The sequence below is a fragment of the Notothenia rossii genome (genome assembly GCF_949606895.1).
Source record: "Notothenia rossii genome assembly, chromosome: 1".
Taxonomy (NCBI): domain Eukaryota; kingdom Metazoa; phylum Chordata; class Actinopteri; order Perciformes; family Nototheniidae; genus Notothenia; species Notothenia rossii.
Genome location: NC_136912.1, coordinates 78,282,782 through 78,296,478, shown reverse-complemented (window position 1 = coordinate 78,296,478; position 13,697 = coordinate 78,282,782). Strand labels below are relative to the sequence as shown.

At 41.6% G+C, this 13,697-nt stretch overlaps 1 protein-coding gene across 2 annotated transcripts in view; it reads left to right on the top strand.

The window, feature by feature from the left end:
* Positions 1 to 13,697, top strand: part of nek7 (NIMA-related kinase 7) — a 58,961-nt gene that overhangs the window by 9,005 nt on the left and 36,259 nt on the right. Inside the window, exon 2 of one of the 2 annotated variants that reach the window (XM_079665197.1) lies at positions 11,679 to 11,766. The exons of the other annotated variant lie outside the window; for it this stretch is intronic. Within the exon in view, the coding sequence (XP_079521323.1) occupies positions 11,707 to 11,766 (60 nt within the window). The 5' untranslated portion in view covers positions 11,679 to 11,706. The remainder of the gene's footprint in view (positions 1 to 11,678; positions 11,767 to 13,697) is intronic. 2 annotated transcript variants of the gene reach the window in all.

The window sequence follows — 13,697 nt, the reverse complement described above, 5'->3', positions numbered from 1 at the left end:
TGTCATTTGAATGAATCCAGGATACACTGTGCTACTGGAATGAAGTTGTTTTTTTTTGTTTCATAGTTAGGAGTCATCCTCCTTGGCAGTACGACATGGTGTATGTTAGGGCTGCACGATTTGGGGAAATAATCTAATTGCAATGTTTCTGACAGATATTGCCATTGCGATTCCCGATATTTGTTTTTAAGCGACCCAACGAAAGTTTATTGTGAAATGCGGCCATATCTCTGGCTAGGAAGGTCGTATCAACCTGCTCCCGTCTCTAGCACCCCCGCAGCCCGAGCTACGAGTGAAAGAACTAAACTTACATGAAACTTCCGTTGGGTTGCTTTTAAAGTCAAGCTTCAGTTTAAGATTCACCCTGTAATAGATGTAAAACATGTGATGGAGCATTACTAACCTGACTCAGATGGTTTGTTTCACCAAACCATCTAGGAAAGCTCCAAGCACTTTTGGGGAAGCCTGTGACCTAATGACAAATAAAGAACCTTGAACATGACATTTGGAAAAGGGCTGGAACTTTCTAAAATATTTGGCAGGTAATTGGATCAATCTGTCTATCACCTTCTATCATGGGCCACTTCTGCTTGGTTAACAATGGCTGGTACATGTGGAGCACAGCACTTCTGATTGGTCGGGGAACATCAAAGGCTTTGCGATTTGATAATCGCATCATTTAAAATCCCGATTTCGATTTAAAATGGATTAATCGTCCAGCCCTAGTGTATGTGCACACAGTCACATGAAGCAACAGTACTGTACTTGACCTCTGATTGAGTGAGTGTGTGTGTGTGTGTGTGTGTGTGTGTGTGTGTGTGTGTGTGTGTGTGTGTGTGTGTGTGTGTGTGTGTGTGTGTGTGTGTGTGTGTGTGTGTGTGTGTGTGTGTGTGTGTGTGTGTGTGTGTGTGTGTGTGTGTGTGTGTGTGTGTGTGTGTGTGTGTGTGTGTGTGTGTGTGTGTGTGTGTGTGTGTGTGTGTGTGTGTGTGTGTGTGTGTGTGTGTGTGTGTGTGTGTGTGTGTGTGTGTGTGTGTGTGTGTGTGTGTGTGTGTGTGAGCAGGGTCCGCCTCAGAAGCCACAGCAGGCTGAACCAGAGCCAAGCTTGATTTCTGTGGAGCCACATTCCCATGGGCCCACTATTAGTATGTATTCAGAATGTGCGTCCAGCTTTACATTTGCTGTGGCTGCTTGTCTGTGGCTTTCTGTGTATATTAATATGTGGACTCACATTTTGTGTTTAACTATCTATTTCCCCTCCTACTCGTGGACTCAGGGTCTTGGATGTTTCTATTAGTGACTGTGGCGATGCTGAAGGGTTGTGGTCCTCCTTCCCCCGTCCCCCCACAGAGCACACGAGAAGTCCTGGGCCCAGAAAAGCCTCAACACGAGCCCATAGCCCTCACGTTAGCACTCAGCTATGTAACGAGACATGCCTGGGAACTGCTCCTCTCACATTACTAATGACTTGGACATCTTGCTCTTGTCATTTCTTTTTAGACAAAGTTCGATGCTGACACAGGGTAACTGCTTCAAACTATCCAGGGAGAAAAGGGGGAAAAACCTGATGGAAGGGAGTATGAGAGACTGCTGGTTTTGTGTGAAGGGAAAATAGACTACATTCACCAGATGTTTTTTTAACGGTTGTTTCATAGACGAGAAACTCATGACAGGCTTCGTCATTTCCAAACAACACTGAGATGGGTCAGTTGCTGCTTTATCATTGCTGTATGATAGTGAGTACTGCAGGCAGGTTGAAAGGTTTGGAATAAAACTGGGTTGATTTTCTTTGTAACCCCTCTGAAAACACCTTTTATACTTACATTTCTTGTGTAAAACAAATGGCGCATTAAGTGTGTGAATGATCACATAGACATTTTTGAATGTATTGGTTGTTTGCTTTTTTGTTCACATCGGCCAGACAAGCAGACTCCCTCTTTGCAGCTTCCTCTCCTCCTGTATGGATATTAACAGAGGACAAAGAAGGCTAAGTCATTTCCGAATCTGATCAGTGCGTAGATGATGCTCTCATCTGTTCACTCCTGAGTATAATCACGAGGTTAGGCTTCAGAAAACACAGCTGTACGGATGAAAACCAGACTCTTGGTGGACATGCGGTGTAAAAGGATCCTTTATTTAGAACCGAAAGGAGAAGTGAGCGTGGCATTCCCTTTTTTAATTTTTTCATGAGACTCCCTCATCTGTCCCTATTTCATGTCTTACGTTTTTTTTTTTTTTTTAACTGTAAGCCCTCTAGCCTTGCAGACAAACAGCCCCAGCCCTTTGGTTCAGAATGTCACATCCTATATCCTGGTGTCAGAGGTGATGAAGCTAATTTGGTGGTCAGTCAGTGACATGGCTAACAAACAAAGCCCTTATTAGTCCCCGAGCACTGGGAGCTCTGCTGTGCTGTGCAACGCTCTGTTCTGCATTGTGAAAGAACATGACTTGTTGCCAAAGGGCACTATTGCATCTTCGTCATGCCGCGGTGTGCAAATCTGGGTGTGGAGATTTGGTTCAAACGTTCAGATGAACTTAGATGTGCTCCTTAAAATACCCCAAATGCTGCTTGAATAACAATAAACAAAAATAATCCTACACAGCATTATTTCTGCTTCATTTATTTAGCTTAGAGTAGAAAGCTGTTTCTGTGTAGGAAAGTTAAAATATGAAAGGGATGAGTATACTATGCTTTATATTGATTTATTTCTTTTTCTACAAAAAAATTATTGTTTAAAGCAATGAATCAAATATCACGGATGCCAATGACAGTGACCTAAACTTAGATTTTCATCAAGAATGTATGTTAGTGGTAGGACCAGAAACGTTTTTATGCTTCTTCTTGCCCCTTTTGAACATGACAGAAACTATTTGAGAATTTCTTTTTTTTGTTTTTTATACCTTGAAAGTTTTTTTAATTTTGCTTCTCGTTGTTATAATAATAATAATAATAATAATAATTATTATTGTTTCTTTTGTTTCTAACATGTTCCATAAATTGAATAATACAAAAAAAAAAGAAAATTGTGATGTAAATATACAAGGGGGTTTCTCAATTAAGTGACACACGGAACTCTGCAAAGCTTTATTTTAGAAGGAACATCTGACTAGCGTTGTAACGTTTTTCAAGAACTAATTAGCTGCATATTTAATCTACAATGGTGCGCTCTGTGTGGCATCCCAAAAGTTGCGGTTTTGCTCATCAGCCTGGAGTTGGAACTACATCCATGATCAGTCGCTGGAACATCCTAAAAATGTATGAATGACATCACTTGCAGCTTGATCAGCCAGTTTAAATTAAGTGCTCTTGATTTTCTTTCACATTCGCATTCACTTTCTATTTTAACTGAGGTGTGGTGGTGATATGGCATTTTGAAGGGCTGTGTGAATGTAGTGAGAGTGTGCAAGCATAGCCAAAACCCCCAGGGTCCCCTCTCCTTAACGCCTGGGGGGCTCTCTCCTTCACACAGCCTGCGCCTTCACATACTAAGCTGCTTTCTGAGGGATCACACAGCTGTCTTAAACACAGCTCCGTTTTTGCATACTTTGCCCACACAATTGTGTCTTTCGTTACACAGTCAGCAATTTGTCAATTTGTTTATTCTCAGTGATTGACAGTATGAATTGGATTCACCTTGGAAAAAAGAGAAAAGGGTAGAGTGGCTGGCGGTCTGTTTTTGACTGGTACCATGGCTGTCTGTCACTCTTCTTTTATCATTGAAATTGGAATTTATCTTTTACAAGCCTGAGTGGAATGTTTTTGTTTTTCAAGTGATTATTAGCATCCTCTTATCTGCCGTCTCCGGCTGATGAGATAAGCACATCAAACGCCGCGCCGCGCCGCGCTAACGAAGCGCTGTGGGCTCGCTGGCTGGCTGGCTCCTGCCTTTTTTACTGTAAGGCACCTGCTGAAGTGACAGGCTGGCAACAAAGGGCCCCTCGCCACAAGAGAGCCGTCAGTGGCCCCGTGGAGTGGGCAGGACAATAGAGCGGAGAGGTGGCCGGGGCTTTTAGCCACGTGCCAGCTCGTGTCGACAACACACAGGAGCAGCAGAGCGAGGGGGGGGGGGGGGGGAACGGACAAGAGCGAGGGAGAAGAAAGAGGAGGAGAGTGGCTGACACCTGCATGTCCTTGAGCCCCTTTCTCAATTGTGGACATCTTCACTATACATGGTGGTTGTAAATGCGAAAGGAAAACTGAGATGAGAGGGGGAACAAATGTGCAGGTGTGCAGGCGGACGCACACAGAAGATGACAGAGGAGAGTCCAGTGTTGTTTTATGGGTTCACTGGCTCATGGAAGGTCAGGTGATGGTGCAGATGTGTTTTTATAGAGGCTTCAGTAGGTGAAATGTACACACAGCGGAGCAGAACAATGTGCTAGTTTATTTAGATTGTCGGGGAATAAATCAATTTAGGCCTCACATGAAGCCCAGGGTATGTGTGCTGTGCTATTTACTTCTGCAGAGAAATGATCATTAGCCTATAAAATGTGAAAGTGAAAAATGTAAAAGAGCGCTATAAATAGTTAGCAAGCGGCATTATAGATCACTGGCCTTGTGAGGTCCCTATGGACCACAGTGGTTTTCTTTGGCTTAATTCCCTTTATTATAATTTCTCTGTACTCCTTCCACTAGGGAGGGGGTGAAGGTCTGAGTTGTACAAATATATCACACTCAAACGTACACACATACACTGTAGTATTTGTACAGAGCAGAAACATCAGAGTTTTAATTGTTTATACTTTGTGTCTTTTCAATGACTAACTCCAGAACACATTATGCAGGCACTGTAGCTAGACCACCGAGTCCGCTGGGCTAAAAAACAACCAGCTTCAGTTATTTGCAGGTATGTTGGTAAGGGTAAATACAGTATGGAAGCAAATAAGTCACAACAAATTGCATCTTAAATATGTCAAACATCTATTTGAGGTGATTTAGAAATGGTATTTCTTTATTAAATGTTCCATAAATCATCCATTTAAAAATGTTGATCTTTTTTTTGTTTTCAATAGAGAAAAAAACAATAACATTATTGTTATCAGATTTATTGAAGATTTTCAAACATTTATCTGTATTGGCCTCAAAAATGTTTCCAGGCTACAGTCAGAACCTCCTGAAAAGCCACTTTGAGTCTGATCAGATGCATACAGCCTGAAAGAGACAAAGCCATTCATCCAGCCATGTTCTGCCGGTTGGAAAATGAATCCTGTTTAATGTCACAGTTGTTGTTTGGGCCCTGTATGACTGTTGGAGATACTTTAATAATCTCATACTGAGGTGCGCACTGATTAACGTTGTGCTTTCGTAGCCAGATTTGGGAGAGGGAAAAGTCTAAATGATTAGACTGTCGTTTTGGCTGGCTTTGCAAAGCCTACTTTCAAAGCTTTCTCCCTTTTTTATCTTCATGTTTTTCTTTTTAGATCGAGAGACAATAAAGTTTCCTCTCTTCATATTTTATTCCATCAACTCTTGGACCGTCTTACTCAAAGACCTCAGACGGGCTCACATGCTGAGGTGTAATTGGTCCGCTCCCACTCTCCGTCTTTCTCTCGGCTCGTGGTCCAACGAACACGAGTGCTCGCACATTCAGGCTAATGATTTTGAATAGTGATTAAAATGAATTGGTGAGTGTGCCGCTTCTGTAGTATCCGGACCCCTCCATCATTAGTGGTTCTCTTCCTTCTTTCCTCTTACTGTATCATCAGTGTTAGTCGAGCAGGGGTTTCAGACGAGGCCTGGGGTGGGCTTTCATGAGCACAGACTCAAAGATGTCTCCACTTCTTGTAATCATGGACACCACTCTTCTAGCATTTCACTGTCGTCTTCTAGTTCCTCAAAGGTGCCTTTGATTCCCTCACATCCTACACCCAGGCCAGAAAGTGTGACATTATATTTTTCCTCTCCCCTCTTTAAACTCCCCATAACCCTTTTCTTCCCTTCCATTATTTCCCATCTCTCTCTTGCCTCGTTAGACCCAGGCTCATCAGTCCGTGTTCAGATATGTTGTCCTCGGATTGAGAGCTGATGTAGCATTCTTCTTTTTGGGACCGCTTAACTCCAGGACACTTCCCCAACCCCCCCCCCCCCCCCCCCCCCAGTTTGCCTTGATCTACCTTTCTATAATCTGCTCTCGCTCTTTGTTTTACCTCTTCTCCTATTTTAAATAAATAATGCCGAATGGAGGAAATGAGGATTATAGAGGAGCTAAAGCCAGCACAGCTCCACACCGTCTCTCTCAGGGCCGCCAACACATCAGGGCTAACAAGCTTCTTCTTTTCTCACTTCTGTATCTGTCCCACTCCGTCCTACTCCCTCCCTGCTGTCCCCCTGCTCCCTTTTGCATTCTCCCACTCAGTTTTGCCCTAGAAGACTGAAGATATGCTCTTTAATGTCAAGGTTGGACGAATTGTTGCCTACCAAGCCAACTTTGTGTTTATGTTTTCAGTGCCTTTTTCTTTAAAGGTTGAACAAATAATTATGAAAGAAACTCTATAGTTGAACAATTTTGTGGCAGAATAGGTAAATAAACCACATAAAACAGCAAAAATAGGGATAGAATATTGGATTAAAGTGAAGAAAATAAGAAATAAAGCAAGTAACGGATAAAATGATTAAGAAAAAGGGAAGAGGGCAGTGAGTTTTCTCTAAATATGATAACAAGAGTCAACTTCTCTTGTAAATCAAGAGAAGTTGACTTGAAAGGGCTCTCCACTTATACCTCATTCAAACCAACGCAACTCCGGTTCAAGCTCCGTGCTAGAGCTTTTCAGGTTCAGAACCGGTTCTTCGGTTTAGCTCCGGCTCTTTTCACACTGCCCAGAGTCTGACTGGTGCTGCGTCATTGCGTCATCGTTTGCGTCATGACGTAACCGTTTGCGTGCCTGCTTCATAAAGCCACACCGCGCGGAAACCCCTCACAGCTGACACCAACAACATCAACAATGGCCGATTGTGCTCCAGCTTCCTCTGTACCTCTTCGGAAGACCAGATTCCCAGTAGGTAGCTGGTCTCTTCAGTGGACCACTGCTGCTTGTTACGTTTCTCCATCGTTGTGTACAAACTGGATACAACACGGGCTTTTTGTTGTTGTTCAGGAGTTGATCCCGCCCCTTCCCCCGCCTCGACGTAAGCGTGACGTATGTGGTACTTTTGCTCCAACCGGACAATTTTTTGGTGCTTGAAAGGAACTGGATTCCAGAGCTAAGAGGCTGCTCCACTGCGGTGTGAACAGGAAAACCCGGTGCTTTTCAAGGTCCAGCTCCGAACCGGCCCTAAAACGCCGTTGGTGTGAATGAGGTATTATTCATGAAGCTCAGTTTACCCGTCATGAGGAGTACTTCTTGGCCTCCTGTTAGAGCCGTTGTATAATCTCTGTTGTACCTTGACGGTTCTTCAGGGGGCTCTCCAAAGTCTGAAAATATAACCCTGATGATGTCATCAGATGAGTCCCACGACTTTATGAAAGTGCAATACTGAAATCGTTGGAGTTGCCTTTTTTTAATGACATTTTTATTTTTATTGGGCCCAGCATTTTATGGTTTTCAGGGGAACTACAGACCAAACTACCTAAAGTCTACTTCTTGGTGAGCAGAGTTTTGCACAGTGCAGTTGGCGATAGAGCATATTTATTACAGACAAATAAAAGCATGATAAGAAGTGGGGAGAGTTGGAGAAGTGTAGCAAGTAAGGAAACAAAAGCAAATGAACAAATGTGTGCTGGAAGTGTGAGAACAAACAAGAATGTTCACAGAAAATGGCTGAATCTTGTTAATATACTTTTCTTTCCTCATCTTGTTCTGCCTGCCTCAGTTTCTCCCTTCCCTCCTCCATTTAATTACCTTCGTGTGACGGGCCTGCTGTGAGAATGTCGGGCTGGAGTCGCACGTTAGACGGAACGCAGTCAGAAAACAGTGTTTGTTTACACCGAGTGGTTGGTGGTCTGGATGGGAGAGTTACCATCAGTTTATCAGAGAGGTAAAATGTGATCTTGCTAGCTCTGTTGCTCCATTGTACTAAGAAATTATATATTCACACCTGTCAGCCTAACTGCAATGGAAATGCTGAGAACCATTGGGGATAATTTGTAGACATTCTTTTGTAATAAAGTACAGTATTACAATAGTTAGACGGTCAGCATAATTGGGACTTTTTCACAGCCGAAAAAATTACAACAAAGGAACTTAAATATGAGTCTAGATGGTAAAACTCAGGAACAAAAATATGTAATATGAGAATAATGTGTGTCCACATAGTAGGCCTGTATTGATTCTCTCTACCTCACTCTTACTCTTACATTATTCTATCCTGTTGTATATTTGCAGCCGTCTCGGAACAACGTTCTGCACTGGTCTCTGACATGCATCTATCAATAGTTAGTGCAGCTTTTAGCAGTTGCTGCCCCTCTGCTGATAAAACACTAACCAGCCCACCACCATTTCTCGCGGGTAGACTGGTACATTGAGTTCCCACTGCTGCTTGTGCCAACCAAATGTTTTGGAAGTCAAAAATTCCTCTCTGTGATGAGAGCAGGATCTTTTGTGGATCAGAGTTGATTGCAGGATAGTGTAAACAGCGGAGTGGGTTTGAAGAGAGGGAGATTTGGTAGCTTTAAGGTTCACATGATGAAAGTTTAAATACATCTGTGTGTTTGATTCCTCGGCTCACTAGGACTATGCTTTGCTTTTGATGGGTTGAACTGACTTGAACTGTGTGTGAATAGGGAGCCCTGAGAGCCTGACCCTGCCTCTTTTGATTGAGTAAGCTCCGTTAATTGTGCCGTTTCCTGGTGTGTGTTAATCTAACCCGGCAGTCTTAATTGATCTCGTTAACGTGGGATGTGGGAGGCGAAAGAACGCAAAGACGCCCCCTGGTTATTTTGACACATAGACAGTCAGAAACACAGGAGGGTTAGGGAGAGGAGTAAGGGTGCCAGCCCCAATCTAACAAAACACACGACTGAAGTGCAAAGAATCACTTCAAGAGGCAGGAGGCCGCCTGGCTGGGTGACTTGTGAAGTCCCCTGTGACACCCTAATCAAAATGTCACGACACCCTTCCACTCAGCTTCTGTCTGATAGGCCCTGTTTTCACCTAGTCCTTATGGATATCCAGGATGTCTCAAGATTGTCTTAATTGAACTTGAATCCAAATTAAAACACATATTGAAGCCCAAAGTATGTGCTTTCTGTTTTACTAGAATTTTGCAGATTAGAAATAAAAAATCTATTTTTAACAATTGACAGAATATAATCACCAACAATAAGATTTTTCCTTAAAATGATTCCGTCACCATGGTCCGTCAACAAACCATTGTTATGGTGCTGTTTATTTGTAGTTATCAATCTTGGGAACAAACTAATTTGCGAACAACAGCCAATACAATTTCCCTTTGAGATGCCAGTGGTGAAGTGCCAAACAGTAATGTTTTATGTGAAGATACATTTATTGAGATGAACTCATATGTGACAGTTAACTTTATAACCAAAATGAGTAGACTCATTCATTTCAATGTGTTTAAAACGTTACAGTGATTTTCTGAAATGAGCAGATTAGCGCAGAGTATTTTGTGTGACTGGAATCGTATGTTTATTTGTGTAGGGAAATTAAATTTCAGTATAGGAACAACAAGTAAAAGTGATTTTGAAGATGCATTTGATTCCTAACACGGTACAAACTCTCGCCTTCAAATTGGGACAATTCTCTGTATAGGCTTTATAAAAACATTTATGTTTCCCTATTTATTTATATTATTTTAATTTAAAAATAATGCATTAATATGGAAAAAACACTTAGTCTGGTGTCATTGGTACATTAGGGCAGCCTTACCAGAGTTAGACCTTTACCCAAGCCATGGCAATAGTTGGCTTTTAAAAGATTATTTTCCTTTAGTTGGTTTACTAAGTAAAATAATAAGAACCAAAAGGCTCTTGTTCAGATATTAAACCTGTTTTCTAGTTTTCCTTTTTGCCTCCAGCTAAAAATCCTTATTTGTAACGCTTTTTTACATTCAAATTGATTTAAACTTGTCGGAAACAAGCTTTTAATGTTAATTTCTGAATAAACAATATTCCCAATATAGTCAATGCACTCCCAGGAGAAATAGTGTTGTGCAAACAGTTCTTTCCACCAGCTTCAAAGCTCACATGAAGGCCAGCGAGCCCCGGAAAGAAAAGCTGAGCTAATCCAAAATAAACAACCACACTATCTGCTAAATTCTTGCATGCTCAAGCGCACACATACACATGCTTTCTTACAGGCACATATTAAAGACCCTCAACATGCTTTTATTTATATACATACATATATGCATATGTATATTGCAGATGTCTAATTAGCATTATTAACCTTTAGTGCATGGGACTGCAACATCGTGGGAGAGAGACGGCTCCTCGCTGCCATTCTCCTCTCCATTGTACCAGGGGACTTTTAATTGGCCGGGGAGGTTTGAGGCGACAGAGACGGGAGACACTTAGTAAAACACAAATGACTGACTGACAGATCCGCAGACAGACGGCCTTCACTCTAGTGGAAAAACATGCAAATGTCCCACTGTGGAGAGTGTTGTGTCCCATTTAGCTTTTGTGTGGAAATGAATGTGGGTATTAGCATGCACGTGGAGAAGCCATGTAAATAAGACACATTAGATATTAGCAGAATCATAAAAGCCTACACTAGAATCAGCACGGGTAGATATTCCTATATGCTATAGTCATACTACTGATTATGCAAAGTCCAGGCTTTTTTTTTCTGCCTCTGTCGATACATTCTGCTCGTTAATACTTTGACCCAGAATGTGCGCGGATGCAAGTGCATGCACTGTATGCCCACATGTGAACAGCACAACATCCCAGACAATATGTGTGCCCACACTTCCATAGCTTACATTTGTATGTTGCTTAAATGCAAACAGCACACCTAAGATATACATTTCCGTGGGGATAACACATGTTTGCTATTATGCATTCAATATATAATGTGTAAATTGGTGTTAATTGTTCGTCTATGTAACCGTACTATGTGCATATAGTGTGCATGGGAAGTGATTCGAGAGTCTGTCAAAACCATCCCACATGCATGAGTTAACTGGAGTCTCTGGAATAATATAGAAGCTAATTGCACGTGTGTATATAAGTTTTGCATCATACTTTTTGAGATTTGTGTCAATTATTAAACCAGGTAACATTTCATATTGTGGCACTGATAGTTGTAAGTGTGCAATAAGCCAAGCAACCGGTGGTGGAGAATCTTAAGCAATTAGTTTGCTTCTAGGCTACATGCCAGGACATGCAATTATACAGCACCATGCCGTACACCCGTAGCCAACACACTCACCTCGCTGTGACCTATATTTTCTCAGAAAACGGAAAATGAAGTGCAACGGCATACATGCTGGAATAACCAGTAACTCCCATGAAAGGTTCATGAACGATTTCCAAGGAAGTACAGTGTCATTATCTCGGCTTTGTTCAGATTACCGTAGTATAGCTGCCTGCTGCAACTTGAGAGGGGTCCACACAAAGAGTGTCAAATCCACCGGCATGACGTGAGATCCAGTTCTGCTGAAACTAGACACTCTGGCTGTAACCGGCTCTCAATAGTGAAACAGGGAACACCTGTCCAGCTGATCAAATGTTTCAAAGCCGGCTAACTAGAAGGTGTATTTGTGTGTTTGTTGTTCCCAGAGGTGTAAAGGATCAGCCTCCTAACACCATGGATATGGACACACAGCCACAAGGACAGCAAGCCGCCGTGCCAGTCTTTCAGCCCCAGGTAAACTCCACACACAGACACACACAAGCCAAACTGCTAGCTAGGATTGTAAGGTGAGATAAGGAAATGCAGCTGAATTAAACAAATATGTTGTCATACCTTTTAATAGTGAAGAGAAAAACAATACATTTAGGTATTGCAATATGATGTTTTGTGGTACTTGATTTATTTACAACTAGTAGTTTATATGCAAGGTTAGTGGCTTAGATGTGTTGTGTTTGTCTGTTGGATGTTACAGGGACGGGGATAAATGGATGCAAATCCCACTGCTCTGATTGCCTAAAAAGAGTCCACTTTTAAATGTACTCTACGATTGTGTGACCTCCTATTCTCTGGCAGTTCAAAAAAATTAAATACAAATATCTCGGTTTTTTTTGTCATTTCAATCTTTATTTCGAACAGATTAAATAAAATAACAAAATGACAAATATGAGAAACAGAATACCGTATTGTTAAAATACAGTATTTATCCACATTCATGATACAAAAAGTCTTCATATTAATAATAATAATGAAAAAAAAATTCTCAATTATGTATCATTATGCCAGGTTTCTTTTATGGGATTGTTGCATTAATGTGATGAAGGCTCTTGATGTTGTAAGTCTAAATCATTTGAATAGACAAAACCACACAATTAGGCCATTTTATCTATAAACACATATTCAATATATCTTTTGAAAATGACACATGATAATATATATTATTATACATCAGTAAATGATTTATTACCGACATCATGTCTAATCTTATCATTTGGTATGGGATTTTGTTACATTTTATAATGATTGTGGAATTACAAAGGGGAAGCATTTGATACTCTTTTATTAGAAAACCCACTCATCCATGGAATCTTATGTGGAACTGTAAATATTCAGTTTTAACCTTTATTTCCTTACGTCAATCAAGCTGTGTGTGTGTGTGTGTGTGTGTGTGTGTGTGTGTGTGTGTGTGTGTGTGTGTGTGTGTGTGTGTGTGTGTGTGTGTGTGTGTGTGTGTGTGTGTGTGTGTGTGTGTGTGTGTGTGTGTGTGTGTGTGTGTGTGTGTGTGTGTGTGTGTGTGTGTGTGTTGTGTGTGTGTGTGTGTGTGTGTGTGTGTGTGGGGGGGGGGGGGGGGGGGGGGGGGTGTGTGTGTGTGTGTGTGTGTGTGTGTGTGTGTGTGGTTGTTTCTATTGATCAGGGCGTCCCTGTATGCCTCTCTCGGTTCAATACAGCTCTGTGCAGATCTGGTCATTGTTGGATTTTAATACCGCCCTCCAACATCAGGTCCATTGATTTCTTTCCAGAAGGATGTCTTTGCCTCCATAACTATTGAATAGACTTTAAACAAAGAGGATCATCCATATGCCCCAGAGTAAATGTGGATTTTACTTTGGAGGAAGAAACAACACTAAAAATAGGCCTTTGCTCTCAGTTGTTGTTCTTCTTGTGTATGCAAGGGCACTGCAACATTAACACTGGAATTGCCAAGAGGGTTCATTTATATTCTGAGATTTGTAATTGTAAAATTAAGGATAATTGGGTTGCGCACAAAGATAAAAGCTCTAATGATTAATTTCACTTAGGCAACACCCCCCACGCATACACACACAGACACTAGATCTTCCACTGATCTCCCAGCAGTTGATTGTGTGTTATTGTTCAGGCTTAATGATTTCTCCCTCCGTTTTTCAGTCTATTTCTAGCGGTTTACATCAGTGTTAATTCCAAGCCCATTTTTTTTTGCTTAGGTTCTTGAAAGCACCCTGAACTTTCTGCGTTGCGTCATGTTTTTTTTCACTCTCACAGAAGAAGTCAGAACTGATTTCACATTTAGTTGGAGAGTCAGTCAGAGTATGTAGATGGCAGTCTAAGCAGCATCCAGATGGGTGTCTTTCAACAAGTCCTGCATCTGTTTCACACTTTCCCAAGGTTCAGTCTGCTCGGCAGCACAG